Source organism: Colletotrichum abscissum (genome assembly GCF_030869225.1).
Source record: "Colletotrichum abscissum strain IMI 504890 chromosome Unknown Scaffold_1.1, whole genome shotgun sequence".
Classification (NCBI taxonomy): domain Eukaryota; kingdom Fungi; phylum Ascomycota; class Sordariomycetes; order Glomerellales; family Glomerellaceae; genus Colletotrichum; species Colletotrichum abscissum.
The window spans coordinates 1,575,992-1,599,886 of NW_026849987.1; the positions used below are offsets into that span (position 1 = coordinate 1,575,992).

General features: G+C 55.6%; 6 protein-coding genes across 6 annotated transcripts; 3 read left to right on the forward strand and 3 right to left on the reverse strand.

Moving 5' to 3' along the window:
* Positions 1–3,875: 3,875 nt before the first annotated feature.
* Positions 3,876–7,487, forward strand: CABS01_00488 (uncharacterized protein; the record flags this gene model as incomplete). The annotated part of the gene is made up of 2 exons (XM_060533869.1): positions 3,876–4,120; positions 4,181–7,487. 2 exons carry the CDS (start codon positions 3,876–3,878, stop codon positions 7,485–7,487), a joined length of 3,552 nt encoding a protein of 1,183 aa, XP_060406383.1.
* A 1,247-nt stretch (positions 7,488–8,734) lies between these two features.
* CABS01_00489 (uncharacterized protein) lies at positions 8,735–8,962 on the forward strand (the record flags this gene model as incomplete). The annotated part of the gene is made up of 1 exon (XM_060533870.1): positions 8,735–8,962. One exon carries the CDS (start codon positions 8,735–8,737, stop codon positions 8,960–8,962), a length of 228 nt encoding a protein of 75 aa, XP_060406384.1.
* Positions 8,963–9,620: 658 nt separating this feature from the next.
* On the reverse strand, positions 9,621–13,964 carry CABS01_00490 (PHD-finger domain-containing protein; the record flags this gene model as incomplete). Its single annotated transcript, XM_060533871.1, has 7 exons — positions 9,621–10,043; positions 10,099–10,282; positions 10,337–10,780; positions 10,875–11,203; positions 11,492–11,588; positions 11,802–13,891; positions 13,944–13,964. 7 exons carry the CDS (start codon positions 13,962–13,964, stop codon positions 9,621–9,623), a joined length of 3,588 nt encoding a protein of 1,195 aa, XP_060406385.1.
* Positions 13,965–15,431: 1,467 nt separating this feature from the next.
* Positions 15,432–17,093, reverse strand: CABS01_00491 (DNA-binding protein; the record flags this gene model as incomplete). Its single annotated transcript, XM_060533872.1, has 4 exons — positions 15,432–15,655; positions 15,712–16,503; positions 16,592–16,780; positions 17,078–17,093. The coding sequence occupies 4 exons, from the start codon at positions 17,091–17,093 to the stop codon at positions 15,432–15,434; spliced, it is 1,221 nt and encodes a 406-aa protein (XP_060406386.1).
* Positions 17,094–18,350: 1,257 nt separating this feature from the next.
* CABS01_00492 (snf5/smarcb1/ini1) lies at positions 18,351–21,026 on the forward strand (the record flags this gene model as incomplete). The annotated part of the gene is made up of 3 exons (XM_060533873.1): positions 18,351–18,444; positions 18,527–20,646; positions 20,703–21,026. 3 exons carry the CDS (start codon positions 18,351–18,353, stop codon positions 21,024–21,026), a joined length of 2,538 nt encoding a protein of 845 aa, XP_060406387.1.
* Positions 21,027–22,193: 1,167 nt separating this feature from the next.
* CABS01_00493 (uncharacterized protein) lies at positions 22,194–23,564 on the reverse strand (the record flags this gene model as incomplete). Its single annotated transcript, XM_060533874.1, has 1 exon — positions 22,194–23,564. The coding sequence occupies one exon, from the start codon at positions 23,562–23,564 to the stop codon at positions 22,194–22,196; it is 1,371 nt and encodes a 456-aa protein (XP_060406388.1).
* Positions 23,565–23,895: the final 331 nt, after the last annotated feature.

Below are 23,895 nucleotides of genomic sequence, written 5' to 3' on the forward strand. Positions count from 1 at the left end.
AGGCTTCTTGAAGCCGCAGTTCCCGAAAGAGTCGACGGACTGACACGGCCGCCTAGACACCAAGATGTCGCGGCTATATGACATGGGCTCGCCTGGAGCGGGCAACTAGTTTGGTGGCCGGCAAGGTTCTGCAGTGTGTACTGCAACTCTGAGCTCTCAAGGCAACATCAGGAGCTGGACATGTTCCTCCGAGGGAATAGTGTAGCGTGAGCGTAGTGTAGTGGCTTGACCGTGCAGTGCGGGTGGTTTGCGATTGTGAATCGGATCGAGACTGTCAAGTCAGTTGGACCCCCAACTGTAGTTGACGACAGGCCATATCCCTATACTCAAATCAGTGGGGAGCCAGTCGGCTGCTCAACTTGGGTGGAAGATGAGGCGAAGTTGTGTGCGTGCTGGATGTGGATTTTTGTGCCAGCATGTAGTATGCAATTTAGAAGGGCCAGTATCCCAGCGGGCAAGGAGGGATGTCACATCTAATGACAGTCTGAAGGCTTTACTTGACGGTGGCCCCATCGCTTTGGATAAGGGGTACGGTCGGGGAGATGGAATGGGCGTATTGTTGATGGAGGGAGTGTCGATGGAAGTTCCTGGCAGAGAGGTTGGTTCCATGGGTAGTATCGCATCGCCGCCGGCATCTCTTGCAGCTGAAATGCTCAATCCAGCTCGGAAGGGACGACAATAGTAGGCCAAATAAGAGCCGGGGTTCTCTTTTCTCCTGGCCGTAAGGCTGCCGGGCACGGCGTCGACGAGGAGCCCCAATCTGTCTAGGCTTCGTACGACGCTTCAAACGTAGGGGAAGGTGTTCCTTAGGTAGACAATGCCAACGATATTGTGCGAAGAGTGTAGGCGTGTCCACGTAACCACCCGAGGAGCAGACTGGGTGTGGTGGTGTAATAGGATTCCTGCACGAATCTATCCAGAATAAGGTACTCCGTACAGTGAGGTGAGGTAGTTGTACGTGGTTATGGACTATTTGAGACGTTGTTGCGCTGTTTAGATTTGCCCAAAGTCGTCTAGCGGCATCGTCGGAGTGCAAGCTCTCGGCATTCGACTTGCAACCTGGCACTTTTGTCTCGAAGCAGAGGGTACGGGCCTGACGGGGACGGCGGACGCGGCGCACGCACCATTGTCCCCGTCTCTTGAGTCTTGACTCTCGGGTCAGAGTGTTTGGTCTTGCCTGTCGGTGTATGAAAATTGGACGGTGCTTGCCGCCTTCCATTCCACGTCGAACATTCCATGGGCAACGGGGGGATGGCAAGGTGCAAAGTTGGAAAAATATGGAGAGAAAATGTGGATAGGTGAGGGAAGGTCTCCACTATAGACCGCTACGAGTGTCAAATCGTTGTCCCGCTCAGCCGTTGTCCCTCGTCCCTTCCTCCCTGAGGAGGTCATGTACCGGTCTCCACTTTAGCCTAGGAGTAAGGAACATGGAAAGGGAAGGGGAGGAGGGGCGAGCCTGGGGAGAAGAGGGGAAGGCACGAGGTGCCTTGGAAAGTGAAAAAAAAAAAAAAAGGAAGGAGTAGACGAATAGCGAGATCTGATGCCTTCCCCAGAGGAAGTTGATTGACTGTCACAGTCAGCTACCAGTTCGTACTCTTTGGGTTGTTTATCGAAAGAGCAAAAATGATGTACCAACTAGCGACAACTAGACTGGAAGTCTGTAAAGCCTTGGACGCTCTCCCTTACCTTAGTGCCTTGAGCTTCGGGTCAGGCATTGACAAGGCTGGGGCTCTTTCACCCCTAAAAGACTACACTAAGGCCGATCGGCTGCCGTTTCACACTGACCTCAACCCTCCGCTTGGCCCCGTTATGGGCGCTGCATCGTGTCAGCCAGTCCCCTGTTTTGCTCTGAGCTGTCTGCCCTGGTCTAAACTGCCCTAAGTTTGGAGACAGAGACAGAAGGTGACGACTGGCGGACGGGAGATGTGAGGGTCCAGGGAAATCTGAGAAAGTATGGAGTACGGAGTACTGACGTGTGACTGTGGTCCTCTCCGTGAAGCCTTGTACCTTTCCCCACTCGGAAACCTGATGCTGACCACCAATCCCCTGAACCTCAGTCTACCTTACCTTACCTTACTCCGTACCTCCTACTGCCCGTGGATCCAAGGTATTCACTCACATCCATTACCTGCTCCGTACATACGGCATGGCATGTGTGTGGTGCTAGTAACGTGTAGAGTGACGATGGCGGCGACGGTGGCCCTGCCAGACGCTGGTTTACATCAGGCACGCCGTACCTTGCCTCGCTGCTTCGCCTTGCTGGCCCATCTACCTCACACTCCATGTTGGCTGACGTTATGTAGCCTCTTTATGCCTGAGGTCAGAGGTCTGAAGTCGGGTCGACGATAGAGCTGTGGCATCTGGTATTGTTCAGTGGAGAGGATGGGGAGGTAGGTATGATGTATCTAAGGTCGGGTCTGGTCAATTGTGTAACTGTCCAAGGTACGGAGTACATCTCATCTTTCAGAAGTACCGCGAGTCACTTCTCCGTAAGAGAAAGAAGAGGCCTTGGTCCAAGTACCTCCGCCTCAGAGGCAAGCAGCCAGAGGTACCTCACCTTCCTCCCCCTGCCTCGCCGTCCCTCCTTACCCCCTAACAAAGTGTCCTTACTGGCCAGTCGTCTAAACTCCCGTCTCCTGTCCTGCATCTGCTCTCTGCACTTGCTTGCTTGCGTTGCTTTGCTTGTACCGGAACACACCAAAACACTCCAGACCAAAGGCCAACCGCCAAAGGGTCCCTTTCACCATCAAGCCTCTCAACTCACATATCCTCTTACTCCTCCGCTCGTGTCTCTTTTTTTCCCCTCTCCCACTCCCACACTCCCCATCTTCAACCACACCCCCAAACCCCCTATCCCTTTCTCCAGGCCTCATCGTCCCTATACTAATGAAGCCTGTATATTGAGACCGTTTACTTTTGTTTCTTTCCTCTCTCTTTTTACGTCTTGCTCAAAAAGATCATCTGGAGGAAAGGACAACGAGCTGGTTTTCGCCCACCACACAATTCCATCGTCCAAGGTTGCTTGTTGGGACTCTCGACGTCTAGACACACTGGGAACCTGTGGAATCTGATCCGAGAGACTGGCCAGACCAAAAGGACGCAACGCTACGCATCCGCATCCGCATCGCACATCGCAGCAGCAGCACCACCAGCAATCGGCGGCACCAAGCATCCACATTGACCCAAGCCCACCGCTAAAAGCTACGCGACCACAAAACGGCTACCCGAGTGCCTGGCAAGAGAAATCTTTCCATCACCCCCAGCGCCCGATTTTCGTCCACGTCCACGTCCACGTCTAAAGCCCACTTGTCCCCCCCGACATTCCTTGACCTCACTCCCCCCGACCGACGTCGAACTCTCCTTTTATTTTCTCGAGCACCCAGCAGCCCTTTTGCAACCGACCGACTGGCTGGCCTGGCGTACCTTGTAATACCTGGAAACACGCACAAACACGACCTTTCAACTCTTTCAACCCTTCGACGAACATTCCTTACCGCACAAAGGCCCCAACGACCACACCATTCTTCTTTCGCGCGCCTCTGCTCTGCTCTGCTCTACGCCTACCATTGTTGCTCTGCCCACCGAAATTGGACAGCCCGACAGCAGCAGCTCCGGACCCTCCGCTCAATACTCGCCCGGAGAAGACGCTGGGAACTGACGCAGCACCGTGCCGTCACCCTCCCTCGAAACCCCCGACTGTGGAATACGAGACGTTACGGTCTCGAAGCTGTCCACAATTCATTGGGTCCATTTCTCCCCCGCGCCTGTCAACCGTCGACCGGGAGAGCATTGCTCAATTCGTCAACGACAGCAACCCGCTGGGAAAATTCTAGTGTCACAAAATTTCTGATGAGCTTTGGCCTAGATAATTGATAATGTCAACTAGATCTGATCACCTGGCCATTGGTTACCCGCCCCAATCTGCCACACAGAATCGGTCCACCTCACCAACCGCCAACAACACATCCCCCATTGACCCGACCGCTGGTTCATCTGTCAGATCACCATTCGGCCTGCCAGGCGGTTTGAATCACTCTAGCAAGATGGCTAGCGCCTCGCGATCAGGGGCTGGCTCTCCATCGCACGAGATGCCCGGCTCCAGCAGGCTATACTCCAAGAGGTTCGTTCGCTCTGCCACCCTGCGAGTGACCATCCGTTTTTGCTGACCAAAATTCGACAGGGCCCGCGAAATTCAAGCTCAAGAAGGCGTCCCCGGATTGCCGGTAAATCCTTGGGGCGGTCCGCCGACCAGCGGCAACTCTACGCCCCTCCGCGAGAACATCCCCGAGTCGCCAACCGATGGCTTTCCTGACTTTGCCCAATTGCCCACCCCCGAATCTATGCCTCAGGCGAGACGTGCCCGTGCTGGAACCGTGCCATCGCGGTTCTCGCCCGGCGGTGTAGGCAATGGCTTGCTCAACCTCCCGGCTATGGCTCCCAAATCATCCCGGCCAACTCCGTCCCACAGCCCATTCAAATCTCCGTCTCCCGGTCTCGAACCGGTCGACACGGCTTCCAACAACTCTGCGCTGCTCTCCCGCCTCCGCGCAGGCTCGATGCCTCAGCGGAGCCCTTTCGCGCAGATCCCCGGCACCAGCTCTCCCTTTGGGCCGTCCATTTTCAGCAGTTGGAACCCTACCGGAACGGGTCGCGATAGGGGTATGACTCTTGCGAGCATTGCGAGCATCGGCTCGACCAATGGGCCGAGCTCGCCCACGCAATCTCAGATTTCCAGAGAGGGGGGTGGAGAAAGCGATGTCCATATGAGGACGCTGGACTACTTGGGACTTGCTGAGACGCCGCAGCCTCCCCGCGCCCAGTTGGCAACACCGTACATTCCGAGCTTCAACGATTTTACTAAGGCTAATCGTTTCCGCTCGTACTCGGTCAACAACAAGGACAAGTACGCAGACGAGGAGGACGATGAGTTCGAGGACATGACTCTTGAGAGCCAGTACGTTGCCCACCTCCAGGATCAGCTCGCAGCTACGAACGCTGCGATCCACAACCACAATCTGGCTGTCCAGGCGTTTGCCAACCAAGCTACGCGTCCTCGTGCCCGAACAGCCGGCGTCCTCGACACTCCTGGCTCTCGCCTCATGCGAACCTACATGTCCGGTAGTGGCATGGGCAACGCCGTCCCTCCTGCGGAGATCCGTCTGCCGGATGAAAAGGAGTTTGACGACCTCCCGCAAGCTGTGGCTGCTATGAACCTGGGAAGGTCGAGCAGCCGCAATGCGGGATTGCTCAATGCCGAGGACCAGGGTCTTGAGGGTCCTACCAGCGCCCTTTGGCTCGGCAGCATCCCGACTTCCACTACTACATCGACTTTGACTGAGATGTTTAAGGCATACGGTCACATTCTGTCTGCTCGTGTTCTCACGCACAAGAACTGCGGTTTTGTGAACTTCGAGCGGATGGAGAGCGCCATCACTGCGAAAGCCAGCATGAACGGAAAAGAAATCTTCCCTGGAGCAGGACCCATTCGCATCAACTTTGCCAAGCCGCCTTCTGCCTCGAACACGCCCGGCCACGATGGCGTTTTCCCCTCGCCCAGCCCCGACCCGTTCGCGAAGAACCAGGACAATGCGCAGAATGCGGCCCCCGGTACCGCTGGCGAGAGCGCAAATGCATCGGCCCAGTCAGCCAATGCTGCTCCCGTTGTGCCTCCTCTGTCAGAAATGACGAGTGACATCATGCGCATCGTTAAGCAGTTCCAGGCCACCGAGGAGGATGCTGCCAAGATCTCCCGCAGTCTTCAATCATCGATCCAGTTCACCAACTTCATCGACGAGATTCCCCCCATCCGGGAACCGGCCCACACCCGCGTCCACGATGCCCCGAGACTCAGAGATATCAGAAAGAGAATCGACAACCAGAGCCTCTCCCAGGCCGAGATCGAGACGACCGCTCTTGACATGCTGCCAGAGATTGCCGAGCTAGCGTCCGACTACCTTGGCAATACTGTTGTACAGAAGCTCTTTGAGCACTGCTCCGATGACCTTCGGGACGCCATGTTGGCCGAGATCGCTCCTCACATGGCGGAGATTGGCGTACACAAGAACGGCACCTGGGCTGCCCAGAAGATTATCGACGTTTGCAAGACCCCGCACCAGATGAATTTGATTGTCGAGCACCTCAGACCCTACACCATCCCTCTGTTCCTGGACCAGTACGGCAACTACGTTCTTCAAGGCTGCCTCAAGTTCGGTGCTCCCTTCAATGACTTCATCTTCGAAACCATGCTCAGCCGCATGTGGGAGGTTTCTCAGGGCCGCTACGGTGCCCGAGCTATGCGCGCCTGCTTGGAGAGCCATCACTCCACCAAGGAGCAGCAGCGGATGCTGGCTGCCGCGATCGCTTTGCACAGCGTCCAGCTCGCCACCAACGCCAACGGTGCCCTCTTGTTGACCTGGTTTTTGGATACCTGCACCTTCCCTCAGCGCAGGACTGTTTTGTCCCCCCAGCTTGTGCCCTGCCTCGTCCACTTGTGCACTCACAAGGTTGCCTACCTCACCGTGCTCAAGGTTATTAACCAAAAGGCCGAGCCCGAGGCGCGAGACACCATCTTGAAGGCTTTGTTCTTCACACCCAACGACCAAATTCTCGAGGCGATCCTGAGTGACCATGCCTGCGGCGCCACCTTGATCTTCAAGGTTCTCACCACGCCGTTCTTTGACGAGAGCATTCGCAGCCAGGTGGTTGAGAACGTCAAGAACGTGTTGGTCCGCATCAAGGCCCAGCCCGGCCAAGGTTACAAGCGTTTGATGGACGAGGTTGGCCTGTCGACTCGCAACAGTGGCGGTGGCCGCGATCACGGCCATGGCAACTCTGGCAATAACAGCAACAACAATGAGCAGCGGCAGCGACCGGCCTCCCGCCAGGCCAACATGAACAACCACCAGCAGCAGCAGGCTGCTCACATGAGCAAGCAGCAGTACTATAACTCGTTGAACCAGCCCGTCAACCCTTCCAACTATGAGTTGGGATTCGGCGGCCAACGCAGTGAGCCTGCCGACGCGAGCATGGCCCCCTTCCCTCCCTATGGTGTTCAAAACCCCATGTACAACCAGTCCAACTCTCCCATGCCGACGCCTGCGAATCTGCAGCAGCTCCAGTACCAACAGAGCATGCTCAACCGTGCGACGCCCCCCATCAACAACTTCTTCCCGCCGATGCAGGCAGGCTTTGGAGGGTATAGCAGCCCAAGCCCGTCCATTGACCAGTACCGCAGCCAGAACCTGGCCAACGGAAGCCCCATTCAGCCGCCGACTCAGCTTCCTCAGATGCCTCCCGGCCAGGCACCGTACGCACCTCCTGGATTTGGTATGAACATGGGCATGTCGGGATATGGTGGCTATGGCAATATGGGCGGTATGCAGAACATGGCGTACATGCAGCAGGAGCAAGTCAACGGAAGACGTGGCCGAGTAAGCGATCCCCCATTCGCAACCCCTCTCCACCAAGCCAGAGCGCGACGTGACTGACGAGTTGAAAAGCGATGATTCACACGCCACTTGTACAGACGAATTGCTGGTCAGAGAGGGTCTGACTGGCTCATGCCGCTCTTTTTTTCGCTTGGTAAGGGATGGCTTGGTATGGGATCGGCACAGGAGTTTGGTTGATCTGGATCGTCATGTAAGAATGTTTGCAAGGGGGTACACACCGCCCAATGTGTCAGGAAAATGCGCAAGCCACTCCAGATGTGGAGGAGGCCATGTCTTGATGATAGACAGGGCAACAACAACATGAAGCTGCCTCTCCGGAAATGTGGTCGCAGCAACGAAGAGGGTTTTTTATTTTCGTTTCACTCGGGGCTCTAGAAGCCCCCCACTTGCCACTTCACTCTTCCTGTCCTTTCTTTTTTTTCCGCTGGGGAAGTTTTTTTTACAAGCTTTACTATTGCTACCCTCACTTTGCTTGTGGCGTGGTATATAGAAAAACCGAGAGAGGGTAGCCGGATGTTGTCCTGAAGCCCCACCTTCGCATGGCAGTCAAGACGCAACCCCCTAAAAGATCGCATATGCTGCTTTTTGTTATGAGAGAGCTATGGAGTCGAGAGTGTGTTTCCGCAGTCAAAGCATTCGTGTGTGTATGCCGCGACCTGCCGGGTTCGTTCGCTAGGCAGGCAGTCAGGCAAAAAAAAAAACTCTTGATAGCCACGCAAACTTTTTACCTTGGGCTGCTGGGTGTTTCTTCCTTTTTTTGTAGTGTTTTCTTCTTCATACTAGATAGCATAAGTATAAGGTATTGTTAGTCAAGCATTGTCGTAAAAGCTAGTTGATATTGCCACACGAGATCTCTCGGGTCCTACCGTTTCCCGTGCACGAAGGAGCATAGTGATGTTGATGTTAAGTAAGAAGAAGCCTGAAGTCGGAGACACCTGCTGCTCTGTCCATGAGGGAGGGACGCGACGACTGAAAGATACTAGACCAGAGAACGTCAATATGGCGAATGGATGGGCAGGATTCTGGGGAAAGGCCCAAGATTGTAACTAGTAAATGCCATCTGTCACAGCTAGGCTTTGTTGGTTTTCCACTGCTCATTGTCTCTTCTGTCAACGGCAGAGACAATAGACTAGAGTACCACTGTCGGTGCCATCCAATCCAGGCAATGCCTAGGAAACTTTCTCAAAGGAGCGCAGGCCCATGCTCGTAGAGATAAGTGTGTCGATTTTCTTCACAAATGACAACTGCAGCATTGGAGGGAACGGCAATGGTGGGTTATATAGATCATGGGGTGTAGCATTCTATCTACTGGGCCTCGTCAGGCTACCCTCCCTTCGTCTCCCGGGGTTTGCCCCATTTTCCCGCTTTCTCCTTCAACCTGGCCTGGACCCAAGGTACTCAAAACCGCCGGCCGGCTTCAGGTCGCATCAATCCCATTTCCCAAATTGGATTTTCCGCTCTTGCCTCCCTGGAGAAAAAAAAAAAGAAGTGCTCTGTTTCCCTTGGTAATCTAGCCAGCCCAGCCCTGCCTGCTGGTCCAAAAGAGAGATATTACGAGAAGAGGTAATGGCCTATGATACAAGATTGAGGCAGGGTGTGAGGGAATTCCAGTAAGGGGAAAAGAAAATTGGAGGGAAAGGTGAATAGGAAAGTGAGGTACAAAAAGCTGGCCTTCACACCATTCCTTTTCCCCAGGTGGCAGCATGGGCAGATAACCAGATGCCCGTCCCCTCCTCGCCTTCAGCACATTCTACGTGCTTCGGCCAATCCAGTTTGCACTCTCCATGGCTACAAGGCCATGAATGACTATGCGAGCTTGCTTTGTCGGGTCGCTCGAAGCCTATGTGGCTTTCTGTCGTACCTGTCTCGGTACGCTTCGATTCTATGGCCGGTCTTCCTTCACCGGTCTTTCTTTGCGCTTGCTCGCTGCTTCGTTTTGAGCCCTCCCAAACTCCAGATCCGTGTGGGGGTCGTGTCTTGGGGAATCAAATAAGAAAAGAGTAGAAAATGGGCTATATCCGCAATTGGCTGTGTTGGCTGCTGATTCCCTAGTCCTGGGACGAGGCGAACCATCCACTTCCAATTAGCGTCTCAACACCACCCTTGTGTGTTGTGTTTGGTAGGATAAGAATAATCAGTTAAACATATAGTCGAATCGCTGTTAACGCTAGCCTAGTCGATATCCATGTCGGGCACATCATCTTCGTTCGCGTCGTTGGGGACCTCCTGCGAAGACTTCTCGCCCAGGCTGTTGATCGGCTCCGGGTTATCTTGGGTCGTAGTCGCTGGCGTAGGTAGGTCGGCAGGGGGCTCCACGGACTCATTTTTAATCGAGGCTGCGTCGTCTCCGGTGCTGACAGTGCCGTTGGTATGGTCACAGTCGATCGCCGTTTGATCGGCCTCGATGCCCATACCAGAAACACCGCTTTCTCTTTGGTCGTCTCCAAGCAAGCCTTTGATGCGACCAGTCATGGCTTCCATCTGAGCTAGCATTGCGCGGAGACTCTGCTTATCGGTAACATTTAGATCTCCGCTGGCAAAGTTATTGACACTGCCACGAGCCATGAGCGAGAGCATAGCTGGCTCGGCGTTTGTCTGTATACATGTGTCAGTCACAACTGTTTGCAATTCCAAACAGTTCTTGACTTACTAGCAATGCCTCTGTGAGCTCGTCAAGCTTGGTAGTGGGTTGAGTGGAGGCCAATTCGACCAAATTCAGCACTGCTTGCTGCTCAACACGTGAACGAGCACTCATGGGCTCGCTGACTAGTGGCGCCTGGACGGTGTTTGAAGCCGTCGAGCCTTTGATGTGACCAGCGCCATCCTTCCGAAGCCTGCAGATCTGTTAGAATTTGAAAACAACAAAATAAGGATCCAAGAGAACTGACTGAGAAATGAAATCGAGGACAACGCCCTTGGAAGACAGCTTGTAGACGCGACCGAAGGTCTTGACATCGCTCCAACCCGAATTTTCATCCTCGGATTCTTCGTCATCAATCTCAATGAAGCCATTGTTTTTCATGCCGCGGCTGAAGGCAGGAACGATGACCGGGGCGCCTTTGATCTTCCGGAAGCGGTGAGCTGGGGCAAGCTCCTCTGGCAATGTAGCTAACAGGTCGTCTGCATGCGCAGGGCAACGCCATGTTCGCACCACAGGCGGGATTGCCAGCGGGGGATCGAGGCAATCCAGATGCCAGTGAAGCCCGCAGAGGCTGCAGGGAATGATGGCTCGATTGTCGGCGGTCGGGTGTTGGCAATTGTGGCATAGCACAGCAGATCCGTCAGTTTCTCGAACCTTGAAGAAGTCTGGAGCTTCCTCATAGCCCTTCTTCCTGTAGTGATTGTCAGTCGAAGCGTTCCCCAAGGACAGGCGGGATGGGATGTTTGGAACACAGCGAGATAGTGAGAACAGAGATTGTAGCTTACTTTGGCTTAGCGGGCACTACCACATCCTCGTACTCGCCTTCAGGGCCGACCTTGACGCCCTCGAAATACACACGCACGCCTTGCGGCAGCTTGTAGGCTCGAGGATTAGTTTTCTCCAGAGTGTTCATCAAACCGCCAAAGGGACCCTTGTGTTCGGGCACCCTGGTGGGGTATCTGCTGCTGAAACAGACGTTGCAAAACCATTCCTCGGGGAGAGTGTCGCCCAGCCCCAGGTCGACACACTCGAAATGGAATGACCTGGAGCAGTTCTCGCAGCAGACCAGCTCTCCAACGCCGCTGCATGCTGAGCAGTAGTCGTCGTTCTCATCCTGATGAGATGTGTCAGCAATGTGATCGTTGAGGCAATTTACGGGAAATGAGTAGGAGTGTGGGTGCAGGCTGGCCGGGAAAAATGGGAGGTCGGGACTGGCCGCTAAACTCAGTATCCCTCGGGATGTGCGCCTTGGCCCCCGAAAACCATGCCCTCACCATTCGCCGACCCTCGCCCGGCCCCATCATCTCCTCGCTCCCCGTACGCAACAGTAAGGGTGCGGCATCGATGAAAATGACCGCAGCTCCGTGCTGCTGAAGGATTCGTTATTGAACTGGCAGCTTACCTGGTTGATTGGGCCACCGCCGTTGGCGGCAACTGCACCGCCCTCACCGCTGGCACGAGGTAGTCCAGCCGCAGTGCCTCCCTTCTTCTTCATGGGTCTGTAAGAATGCGTCAGTCTATGTCCAGCTTGATTTGGCGAACCATGGATGAAATTTGACAGACGGATGATGGCAGAGACGAGGATGCTTCGGTGCGACGCTGCCAGGCTCGCGCCACTCATCACTGGCGCCCTCGACTCATCATGTCAAGTCATCCGCTTTGCCACAGCGAGGCCTAAATTTCATGATGCAAAGGGGAAAGAGGCAACTTACGAAGTTTTGATACGCAAGCCAGTCCGTTGCTTCTTCGTAGGGCGCAGGTTCGTCGGTGTCGCAGCCCTAGAGCTCGTGACGGGCGTCACCTCTCCGAGGATTGACGGCGCAGTCGGCGAGCTCGTATTGTCGATCTCGTCGTGCGTCCTCTTTGCTGATCTCGTCGTTCTCGTGCTCAGAGTCAGATTCACAGGCAGATTCGAGCTCGGCGCTGGTGTTCTTGCCGACTTGCGCAGATTTACTGCTGGTGAAGATGCGGCCATAGATCCAGCCCTGCTTCTCATGGCGGAACCGCGAATATGGCTCTCAGGCTGGGGCGTCTGGCTAACTGTGCTATCGCGTGCATCTCTCCTCCGCAGGGTGGTTGCATCGTCGCTGGGCAGTACGCGAGGAGTCTTGTCCTTGTTGGCGTTCTTCTTGCCATTCGCCTTCGAGGGTGCTGCTGTCGTCGAAAGGTTGGGGAAAATGGGCGAAGAAAGTCGACCAGGCATGTTGCTAGCCCCTGCAGCTTGAGATACGTTTGGGGGGAGGGTGGGTGAGTTTGGGTTGGATGCGTCAGACACGCTCGCCTTAGCAGCAAGGGATCTGCCGCGTCTCTTCATTGGCTGTGGATCGGCTGGCGGTGGTGCGCTGGTCAAGGTGGTCTCGGGGTCGGCCCCAGCAGCCGTGGCAGCCGTCGTGGCACTGTGACGGCGACTGTGGCTATCGCCTTGAACAGCCACGGAAACGGGCGGAGAGCTGGGCGAAGGCGAGTCGGGTGGCAGAGACGGAGATGCAGAGAGCTCTGACAAGGACGAGTCGCTGCTTGCAGAATCTCTTCGGGCACGCTTGCGTGACGGGGTCATGGTCGCGATGGTGGTTTCCGCCGCCAGTAAAGTAGTGTCGTCGTCTTCTTCGTCGTCGACGCTCATGCCCATGGGTGATTCCGGAATCTCCCTGCGCTTCCTAGCCTTTTTTGTCGGGGTAACTTGAGGCATATCGTCGTCTTCGTCGTCCGATTTTGAGAGGTCGAGAGAGAGAAGATTGCCGTAGGGCGCAGGCTTTGGCTTGTGGGGGGTGAAGCGCGAGTTGGTGGAAGGGGGCACAAAAAAGTAGCAAGCCTGATTGTCCTTCTTGCCTTCTCGCTTCTTCTCCTCGATAAGGCGAGAAAATTCGTCGAGGGTGTCTTCGTCGGCTGTTTGGTGGTAAACGTCCTCAAACATGGAGAGGAAGACCGGGTTAGAAGAATTTTCGTCGTAGAGGGTCCGGAGTGCCCACGCAGTGGGATAGCGGTAATGCCGGAGCGCCTCGTCGATTGCGACCTCCACAGCCCTCTCGACGACGTCCTTGTTCTCGGGCGTCGATTCTGAAGGCTGCACGGCGTCGCTCGAGGGAGCCATTTGATGAAGTGAAGCTGATGCACGGCGTCCTACCGATGAGCGCGACACACTCTTGCGTGAGATGGAGGCAGATGCACGACGGCCATGGCTCTTTCCTGCGGCTGCCTTGGGCGTGTAGTCCTCGTCTTCGTCGTCGTCGTCCAGACCACGTGCGGGAAGAGATTTTCTGGTCGCCTTTTGAGCGTTGGCTGGAGGAGTAGGCAGGCGCGGAGGGGGTGTCGGTGTCGGTGTCTCTGAGCGATTTGCCATGGAAGACGCATCTGCCTCATCAGCTGCTGCCGCCGCTGCCGCCGCCGCCGCCTTTGCAGCAGCAGCGACAGCAGAACTTGCTGAGCTCGACTTGAGGATAATCTTCCTGACGGGATTCGCGACTTCCTGACCCGGCTTTTTGGCCTGTGGTCCCTTTGGCAGCGTGCCCAGGGGCGCCATGTTCTCGGTGACGCCGTATCGCATCAATCCAGCCTCCTCGAAGCTCGGCTTGCTCTGCACCGTAGGCTCCAACCATTTCTGCATGAAGGTCCTCGAGGCCTCGCTTGCTCCCTTGCTCTTCTTGACAGGTTCCGATACTCCTCCTCCGTTGGCGTGCTGATGCGGGCTGGAAAAGCGCGACCGCGTGGCTCTCGTACTCGTGGGCATCATGGCAACTGGGCTCTCGAGGGCCCCTGACCTCCTTGCCTTGGACCAGACGGGCAAACGCTCCGAGTCGGACGCCTAGAATCGCGTTAGTTTCGTGTCTCTGGAGGGTGAATTTGGGCATGGTTACTTCTCTCGTCTTTGAAGGCATTCAGCGATACGGTTTGGGCGCGTTCCCTCCACTTGCGACGCGAATGACTTTAGGAAAAGGAGGGATGGGAGAAGAAAGGGTGTGAAGCTGCGGGATGGACCTCGAGGATTTTCGGAGACAACGGACTGGGGGGCTAATGGAGAGCTACAAAGCTACATACCTTACTCCTTCCCTGCCTCGGGTGCCTTTGAGCGGCCACGGGCGTCTACCTTAGGCGGGCACACGGCGGCATTCAAGGCACTCAAGGCGAGTACAGGTGGTGGGCAGGGGGGGCGGGTGCAGGTCACAGCGCTGTTGGGAACCTGTGGTTCAGTGCCACAACATCGGCCAAGCTCACTATTGGCCCTGTGACATGGACATACTTTGCCGCACGTTGGCATCAGCCATTCAACTTTTTCCAGCCTTCTCCTGTGCCTCTTTACCTTTACCTACCTAAGGCAGACTTTGCCTCTTTCACCTTTGATATGAGGTACCTTACTTACCTACCTTAGATAACGATTGAATCATCCAGGCAAGACAAGGCAGAGAAGTGAGAACGAGGTCTACTTCATGATTCTGAACAGTCGTCTTTACAAGCCAAGATCAAGGGCCTCGGGCTTCTAGGTCCGCTTCCATTTACCTTCCATCACCAGGGGCTGGGCACCCGCCATCTGGGTATCTGGCGGGTCTTCTAAGTTCTGCCGTATCGACGACGACCAGGGCCCCGGCGAGGACGGGAAACCGGACACCTCTGGAATTGGACAATTTTGTTCCACCCATCCTCGTGGCTCACCTTCTTCCCCCGGCCGACGGCGTCTCCTGGGACCTGGCGTGCTCCGTCTCATCGTCCCATCGAGACATTAATACCCCTGTCGTCTCGCTCTCATTCTGCTCTCTCAGACATCCATATCGTCACGTTGCTATCCCACTCTGTGGTGGTCGGTCAACCAACACTAGACTCACAAGTTGAGTTGCACTCAGGGGAAGAAGGTCAGGCATGCTCAAGGATGCGTAGCGCGTGCAGGTACGGAGTAGATGGATGACTTTCATTGTCTTTGTTGGGCTTGCCGCCAGTTCAGGCTTCCATTCAGTCCAACACCTTCTGTTGGATGAATCAGTGAGCAGCTGTTGAGTCCTAGCTACGCTGCTCGCTGCTTTTTCCTGCTGTGCCTCCTGGTAGGACGACTGAGGTAACGACCCGGGCTGCAGTGGCGGCTGGCTGAAGCTTCAGATGGGCGAGCAAGCAGCTCTCTCCTCGGCATTCCAAAAAGCAGTCGTGCAGCCAGCCAGCCAACTTTTTTGGCGTCGGATAAGCAGAGCGAGCGTTCCTGTTTCCGGCCTCATCCTGGCAATGGCCCTATCCATCGACTGCCCCAAGGAATACAATCACACATTTGACTTTCACGACAAAAATTGTGGGCGTAAAATCGGGCCGCCCCCTTGCTCGTCTCATTGACAGTCATCGCCATTTCCTACACTGAGATCGCTTTACTCCTCATCGCTCTCCTCCTCCTCCTCGCCGCCCGCAGCAGCAGCCTTCTTGGCCGGCTTCTTCTTCTTCTTGTTCTTCTTGCTCTTTCCGGTATTTCTGGACAGGGGCTGCTCAAGGATCTTGAGAATCTCCTCGTCCTCAATCTTCTTGTCCGACTTGACCTTCTCAAGGTCAAGAGCGGGCGGCGCACCGAGCTTGGTGATACCGTTCTTGGTGATGGCTATCGACATGTTAGCACTATGGGCCGCACTTTCTTGTACATGTGAGAAGTCTTACCAATCGTCGACAGGTAGCGGGCGACGGGGGAGTTGTCCTTGTCGCCAACAACCTCGTAGGCGCGGAAGACATTGCCACGCACGCACTCAACGACACCAGACTTGGCATCGCGCTCGTCATCGAGCTGGCGCAAGCTGAAGGGGAAGGTTCCGAACTTCTTCTGGACCTCGGAGAGGATCTTGCGGGAAGTAGGGCGCTTGAGGCCGTAGTTGGTGGTGGTGCGACGGTGCAGAGTAGTTCTTGACTCCAAGGTCTTGACCTTGCCAGCGCCCAAGCTCACGCCCATCTCGACACCCCAGACCTCACCGATCTCGGGAGTGCCATCGCCCTTGGTGCCCTCGGCGGGTGCAAGGACAATCTTCTTCTTGCCCTCGATCTCGTTGCGCTCAAAGAGCCATGAGGTGGTGCTCTCAACCAGGTTGCAGTCGTAGGACTTGACGACCTTCTCGAGCAGGCTGGTGATCTTGGCCTGGGTGGGTGCCTTGGCAGCAGCAGCCTTGGCCTTCTCCTCGTCGGTGCCGGAAGCGAGCAGACCGGGGGGGAGCATCAAGCGGAGGAGGAGCTCATTGGCGTAGTAGTTGGCGAGAACCAGGTCGGCGGTGCGGCCAGTGATCTCACCGGCGACGACGGTGTCGCAGACAATGGAGCCGAAGCCGTCAATCTGAGCACCAAGCTGGATCTTGATGGGCTCGCCCTCCTTGATCTCAGTGGCAGCCTCGGCCTCATCGGTAGTGAGGGGAGTGTAGGGGGTCACGAAGGAAGCCGGGGAGATGGTGGTAGGGTGGGAGAAACCTGCAACACGCGAAGGAGGTCAGCGATGCTCAGAAATAAGGTAGGCAGCATACGACCAGGAGGGAGAGAGAGAAGGAGGGAAACAGACCCTTGTTGACCTTCTTTCCACGGTAGACCTTGGCGAGCTCCTCCTCGATGAGCTTGTCACCCTTCTCGCAGATGGTGACGATCTTCTCGCCAGGCTTGATGAGCTCGGCAACCGCAGCCAAGACCTTCTCAGAGATCTGAGCGGCGGTCTTGTACTTGGTGAGAGTATCGGGGTTGTTGAGGGTGTAGTCTGGGGGATCGTTAGTTTGTTACTAGTTCATGGCGAAGACGCAGCTCGAGTCGTCCTCGAGTCTCGTTGAGCCTCGTCGAGTCCCTTGAGGCAAGGGCATCTGCTTTGGATAGCATGGTGTGCGTTTGTGGTGTATTTCGGGTGGTGGCGGGGTAGCTGCGTGGGCTGTTTTGGTATGTGACGCAAATGCAGCACCGGGACCAGCGACAGCACCGGGACCAGCAAAAACGTGCGAGAAAAGGCAGGCACTGCGCGCAATGCTCTGCAGAGCTTGAAAAGGAACAGGGAAGTACTAACCGATCTCCTCCGACATGATGGCGGTATTTTCTGGGGTAATTGACTAGAAAATGAAAGTGATATCTCAGAGATAGCGATGCACCGGTCCAGAACTCGAAGGACTGAACGTGAGAAGAGATGCAATGCAAAGTTGGTGTGTCGGGCGTAAGTATTTTGACGACAAATACGTCGATTTTCAGGGCGGGGAAAGGAGGGGCTCGTTGCTGTTTGTGGGTGCTCGGGCAGGTCAGGTCAAGCAGGCACGCAGGTGCTCCCTCGATCCTTCCTTCCACCTCTGTGTGCTACCTATGCAAACCCAGTACCGTCAAGTACCTTTGGTGGAGAATTTTGTGCATACGTCGCATCGCTTAAAACCGCCTTGCGCATATCCGTAGGGTGCTGGGCTATTGTTCGCGTGTCGCGCCAGCCACGGCCCACGTCTCTCTCACTCATTAATACCATGACACCTTGGCTGAGGTGTTTTTATGCAACCTTGAGTGAAAATATGAAGTAGTGCCGCTTTATGCTTGGCGGGTCGCTTGCTCAAATCTTGTCTTGAGCTGGCTGTACTGTAGGTGTGAGGCAATGACGATAATTGGCCCATACCTGAGGTGCTTTGAACAAGTTGCCAAGGTACCTGAGTGACTGTCTCAAGCTCAAGACTGTCTCATGGTGAACAACTAGAACCTTGTGCCGAGCTCTGAGCTCTACGGATACCAGCACACCCAAGGACGCATCTACATCTACACGTCTGAAGAGCAAACACGCAACGGGACTGAGAACTCAGGGCAACCTTCCCTTGTGCCTTCCTCCGAGCTTGAAGCTGCTTCCGGCAAAAGCTCGGCCCGTACCGACACGACAGGCACACCAGATGGCATGCCCTCTTTCCTTTTCTGGAGGAGCGAATGGCCTCAAGCTGGCTTCTGTCTAGGAACCTAAGGCACGCTGGGCACACACCGCTATATCTAGCGCAAGAAGATGCATTTTCCATCATGAGAATGGCGCTTATCGCGCAACTGGACGTGCCAGATTTTAGGCCCCATCTCCGCCACATTAGTCAACCCGTAAATCATTTGCATCTTCCCAGCTGCTAGGCTCAATTGCAAAACCAAGTCAGAAGAAGTGACTATCTTAGCCCTCACATACACCATCATGTCATCAGCCGCATCCTGCAATACGTCAAAGCCATTGATGGCTCCTTGCGGCGGTGCGATTCCAACATGCTGAGGTTCAGGAACGCGGTCACGTCCTGAAGCACGAGTGAGGACGTTAGATGTAGCTCTACGGCTGATTTATGCGGCAAGATACTTTGCTCGCTCGGTACCTGAACTGGGAAATTTTCCAGGTTGCGATTGGCGCTGGCCTGAACTCCCCTGGGCGCCGCATTGGTCAGTCTGTGCTAACAGTACGAAGTCTCCCTGTCATTCAAGACAGACCATTCCCAGCCAAAACACCAACATGATACATCAGATGCGTTAGCCACATCCGTGCCAGCCTTTCCCGGTACAACACCAACACGCTGCGCAGGAGAGAGAGGCTGCGACAGACGTAGCAGAATCCACCTCTCATCCCCAAGTGAACTTTGGAGCCATCGTCAATTGGCATCCGCCACGACACGCGCCCAATACGAACCCAGGCCCGATCGCGCGTCTTCCCTTCGACGTCTCGGCAGTCGCATCGCTGCGGCGATTCGGGACCCTGCACATATCTTCATCATGGCCGCGCCGCCATCCACGTCCACGCCTACTGCGGCTGGCGCGACAGCCTCGTCCTCGGCATCAACCTCCGCGTCCGCTGCCAACGATCACGATGGCACTCCTCGCTCCGCCGCTACCAAGGCTCTCCCCGTACGAGACAAGGACTCCTTCAACAAGTTGCAGGTAGAGCGCTACGTGACGCGCGACTGGCACTACTCTGTCGCGATGAAGGACGCTCAGGAACGGTTCGAGAAGGACATGCAACAGACGAGAGACAAGATTGATGACTACAACCTCATCAAAACCCAACGCCTATATTTTCCTCCGAGCAAACTGTACGGCGAAGGATATCGTGGCTACGGCAACGGCTATACCGACATCGATCCCCGCATGCGAGCGCCCTTTCCTGCCCAAGTCATCTATCCGAGCCAGAAGCCGCGGCCGGGGAAGCGCCAGTCGCATCCGCTCAGGTGGAAAAAGAGAGAGTTGAAGAAGCAGGCGGAGCAACATGAGGAGCTCGTGCCGATACGCATAGACGTTGACTGGGAAAAGATAAAGCTTCGCGACACCTTCACATGGAACCTCCACGACAGGGTTATTCCAGGCGAGCTCTTTGCGCAGCACCTTGTTGAGGATCTGGGCATCCCTCTAGACGCACAGCACAAACCCGTCTTGGATCAGGTCACGTTACAAATGCGCGACCAGCTCAACGACTTCTACCCCCTAGTCTTCTCCGAAGAAGACGCGCTCGACCCGGAGCTGCCATATTCTGCTTATAAGAATGACGAGATGAGGATATTGATCAAGCTCAACGTTACCATTGGCGGCGTGACCTTGGTCGACCAGTTTGAGTGGGATATCAATAATCCACTCAACTCCCCAGAGGAATTTGCCGCCTCAATGACTCGCGACATGTCACTGTCCGGCGAGTTCACCACCGCAATTGCTCACTGCATTCGGGAGCAGTGCCAACTCTTCACTCGGAGTCTGTACAGCGTTGGACATCCCTTCGACGGCAGACCGGTCGAAGACCCCGATCTCATTGCCGCCTTCCTGCCGTCTCCGCTGCCATCTGTATTCAGACCGCAGCAGCAGGCGAAGGAGTATGCGCCGTATCTTTACGAGCTCAGTGACGCTGACTTGGAACGCAATGAGGTCATCTTCTCTCGGGAACAGAGACGGCAGAAGCGATCTATTAACCGACGCGGTGGCCCTCAACTGCCGGACCTCAAGGAACGGCAGCGGACAATCAGGACGCTGCTCGTCTCGTCCGTGCTTCCAGGTGCTGCGCCTAATATGGAAGAGAGCACGTTGTACAAGCGTGTGGCCGGCGCGCCACCCACCACCCGGAAGAGGCCAGGAGCACGCGATGGCGAGGTTTCCGATTCCGACGATAGTGAAGACTCAGGACCGGACTCGCCAGGCGTGTCTCAGCTTGGCGGCACGGCCAGGACGAGAGGTCTTCGGGGCGCCGCGAGTGCTGCTCAGCAACGCATCACGAATCTCGGCCGCTCCGAAACGCCTGAAGCGAGCATCGTCCATCATCACGAGACTCGCAGAAACCTTGGCCGCTCCCTTCGCGATACTCGCGATGAGACTGAAGAGCCTACACAACTTATTGTTACACTGAAGGTTGGCAAGGACAAGCTGAGGAGACTTCTCCAGAACCCAAGAGCGAGGTTCACTCCGAGTGGCTCTCAGACACCGTCAACACCCGCACACACTCGCATACCTAGCGCGGCCGCGGCTGCAGCAACCTCCATGCCTCCGCCGTCTACGCCGGCCTCGAATGGCCAGGCTCTTCCTGCTCAACTTGGCACTCCTTTGCCTCAAGGCCAGATTGGTCGACAACCTGCTCCGCCGCCTGTTGCCGGTCAACCGCCACCACCTGCTGTAAGTCATGGGTATCTTGGACTTCAACTAGGAAAGGGAACTGACATGCTTGATAGCCCCCGCCGCCAGAATGGCTAAAGAACTGTTTGCAGCAACTAAAGCAAACGTACACCTTTGATAACTTTGAGGGCATGATGAAGTACTCAGCCATCAATCCTGACACAGAGATGCCGATATCAGTACCAGCAGGGTCACAGCCTCCCGAAGGCGCCAGATGGATGTTCCTCCCCCGTATCCGTTGTCTTGACTGCCCAGGCAAGCTGTACACACCTGGGCCGGAAATGACGGCAGGCAACTTCGAGGTTCACTTGCGCAATAAGCAACATCGTCAAAAGGTGGATGCTAGAGAAGGCAGAGACACGTCAGCTGGAACGACTTAAGGCGATTACATTCCGGCGTGAAGCCCTGAGCGGTATTTATGCCGAGCAATGTCAAGGCTCGAGCCGAGCTTTCTGGAAGGTGCAGCCATTTCTACCTGGAGTTATTGGCATCGGCACCGAGTCAACCATTTGAGGATGACCCCGTCACGGCATTACACTCGGATAGCAAGCCTGACTGCTGGTCATCATTCCCAGCACCTGGGAGGTCCTCAAAATATAAGGCAACCTTGAACTAAGGACGATGGCGTTGCCAAATCAGCACACTCGGTATTGTACAAGAGACCAGTCCATTTCCATTTCGTCAATGGGTTGTAGAAGAAAAAAGAAGCGATATCATTATCACTAGCGGTGGAATGGATAGATGGGAATAAGGGGAGGTCAGAACGCGTTTCTTGCCGATTTTACAGATTTAGGAGTTCAGACTCTGCTCGTGAGGCAGGGTCGGAATGGCCGGAGTTCCGATTGGAAGTGTTTTATTAGGATACGACTTGGAAGAGAGAGAAGACGAAGACGGGCTTCAAAGGCAAGGCTATTGTGGGGAGGTGTGACAGCAGTGAAAGAGGTCAGCAATAGTGACCTTGGTACAGAACCTTACTGGACAGGGGCTTCAGAGTCTCCTGGTAGTAAGAGTAATACCACAAGAAAGCTTCAAATGTCTACGTTTCCTCGCTTCTCAGCTACGTGTGTATGGATCAAAATCATGGACAGACACCGACACATGGAAGGGGGTTCACCGACAGTGTAGGCCTTGCTCATCCACCTTGATGAGAGTACGTCACAAATCTAGGAGGCTGATCAAACTTTACTATTAAATGACTGGCTATTTGCTAAGGCTAAATGATGTACGCAAAGGTACGTATTTCCCAGTGGCCTTTAGCCATTTCAACTACCAACAGGTGCCCATAATAGCCCGGATCGTTGGGATACATTCGTCCTCCGAGTGATTTCTTGGGGGACTCGACGACTTCAGCCAGTGTAACGAACAAACTACTAAATCAAACTTTTCCACCCAACGACATAGGAACACAAGAGAAATCATACGTCTCTTCAGTGAGGCGTTTTAGCCCCCCCCCCCCCCCCTGCGAAAGAAACTGAGGTGAACATTGGTTGTCGTCCAAGTTCTTCATCTTTCGAAGGAGGCCCGAGAGAAAGACATCAGCCCCGTACTTAGATGTGATCGGGGAGTACCTTCGGCGGATTCGGCGTCGGGTGATCCTCTACGGGCTCTTCCTCGAAGTGGGGGTGGTCGGGGTGGTAGGGGTGCTTCGCCATCGCCTCCTCCTTCTCCTTCTTCTTCTTCTCCTCCTCCTCCTTCTCCTTGTCGTGCTCGTCGTGGTGGGGGTGGGCGTGGTGGCCGCCGTGAGGGTGGTCGTGGTGTTGCATCTCCTCGTCCTCCTTGGACTTCTTGGACTTGGTGTCCTTGGCCTTGGGCTCGTCGGCCTTGGGCTGGTCGGGCTTGGGTTGCTCAGCCTTGGGTTGATCGGGCTTGGGCTGCTCACCCGCGGGCTCCTTGCCCTTGGGTTCCTTAGCCGCGGGCTGCTCGACCGCGATCGCCTTTTCCTTTCCCTTGGGCTCCTTAGCCGCGGGTGGCTCATCCTCTACCTTGGGCTTCTGGTACTCAACCTTGGGCTTCGGCTGCTCGACTTTGGGCTGCTCGACCTTGGGCTGCTCGACCTTGGGCTGCTCGACCTTGGGCTGCTCGACCTTGGGCTGCTCGACCTTGGGCTGCTCGACCTTGGGCTGCTCGACCTTGGGCTGCTCAACCTTGGGCTTCTCAACCTTGGGCTGGGTAGCAACGGGCCCCTTAGCCGCGGGCTCCTTGCCGAGATGCTTGCGGAAGGGGTGAGGCACGAGAGGGCGGGCAAGGCGACCGAACTTGGGGGGCCAAAGAAGGGAAGAGGAAGCCTCGGAGTTCTCCTCGGGGGCATGCACCAAAAAAAAGCCGCTCTCACCGAGCTTGAAGCCCAGCTCCATGAGCTGCTCGTCGGTGTATCCGAGGCTCTCCTTGAGGATGTCCGCCATCTTGGCCGTGTTGACGCGGATCTCGTCTTCGGTCGCGGGATCCTCGCTGACGGGATCCTCCTCCTTCGAGGCAGCGGCGTCGACGTTGGCTGTGGGCGTCGCGGTCGGGGCAGGGCTGCCCTTCTTCTCAAAGTCGGCGACCAAGAATTCCTTGCGGCCGACGGTCCTGTCCATGGACTCCTCGATCCAGCCGGCCTTGGACGGGTTGATCTTGTACTCTTCGAGGTAGAAGCGGACGCAGTAGCCGATGGCGCCGGCGTATTCGTCCGGGCTCTCGTACCAGCCTGGTGCGCGGCGCTTCTCGGCGTTGTACTCCGTGCACCACGCCCTGCGGCGGGCGATCATGGCCTCGGTCGGGCCGGAGCCGGAGTACGGCATGGGCGGGGCGACGGGGGCGGTGATGGTCGCGGCGGCGGTGGCGGGCTCCGTGCTGGTGGTGGTGATGGTGGTGAAGGAGGAGGCGCTGGCCAGGGCGAGGGTGCCCGTGGCGGCGAGGAGGGTCTTGGCGGCGACCATGTTGTGATCGATGTGAATAATCTTGAATTAGAGAGTAACGTTAGTATCTGGGTTACAAATGTAAGGTATTCTATGATGTATACATACCTAGAGCAGATGGGTACAGAGACCTAAATGTTGATGTTTTCGATGTAAGGTCAAGTATCTTAAGTCAGTTGGTAGTGTTAGTGTGATTGACTTATGAGTGTGAGGTAGTCCTTGATGTATACTTACCTAGCTGATTGGTATAGAGACCTAGCGAGCTGATGGTTGTAGAGGAAGAAAGAGAGACAGACCAGATTGAATCAGAAGAGCGGATTTTATACACATCCCCACGCAGAGGTCGCAGAGG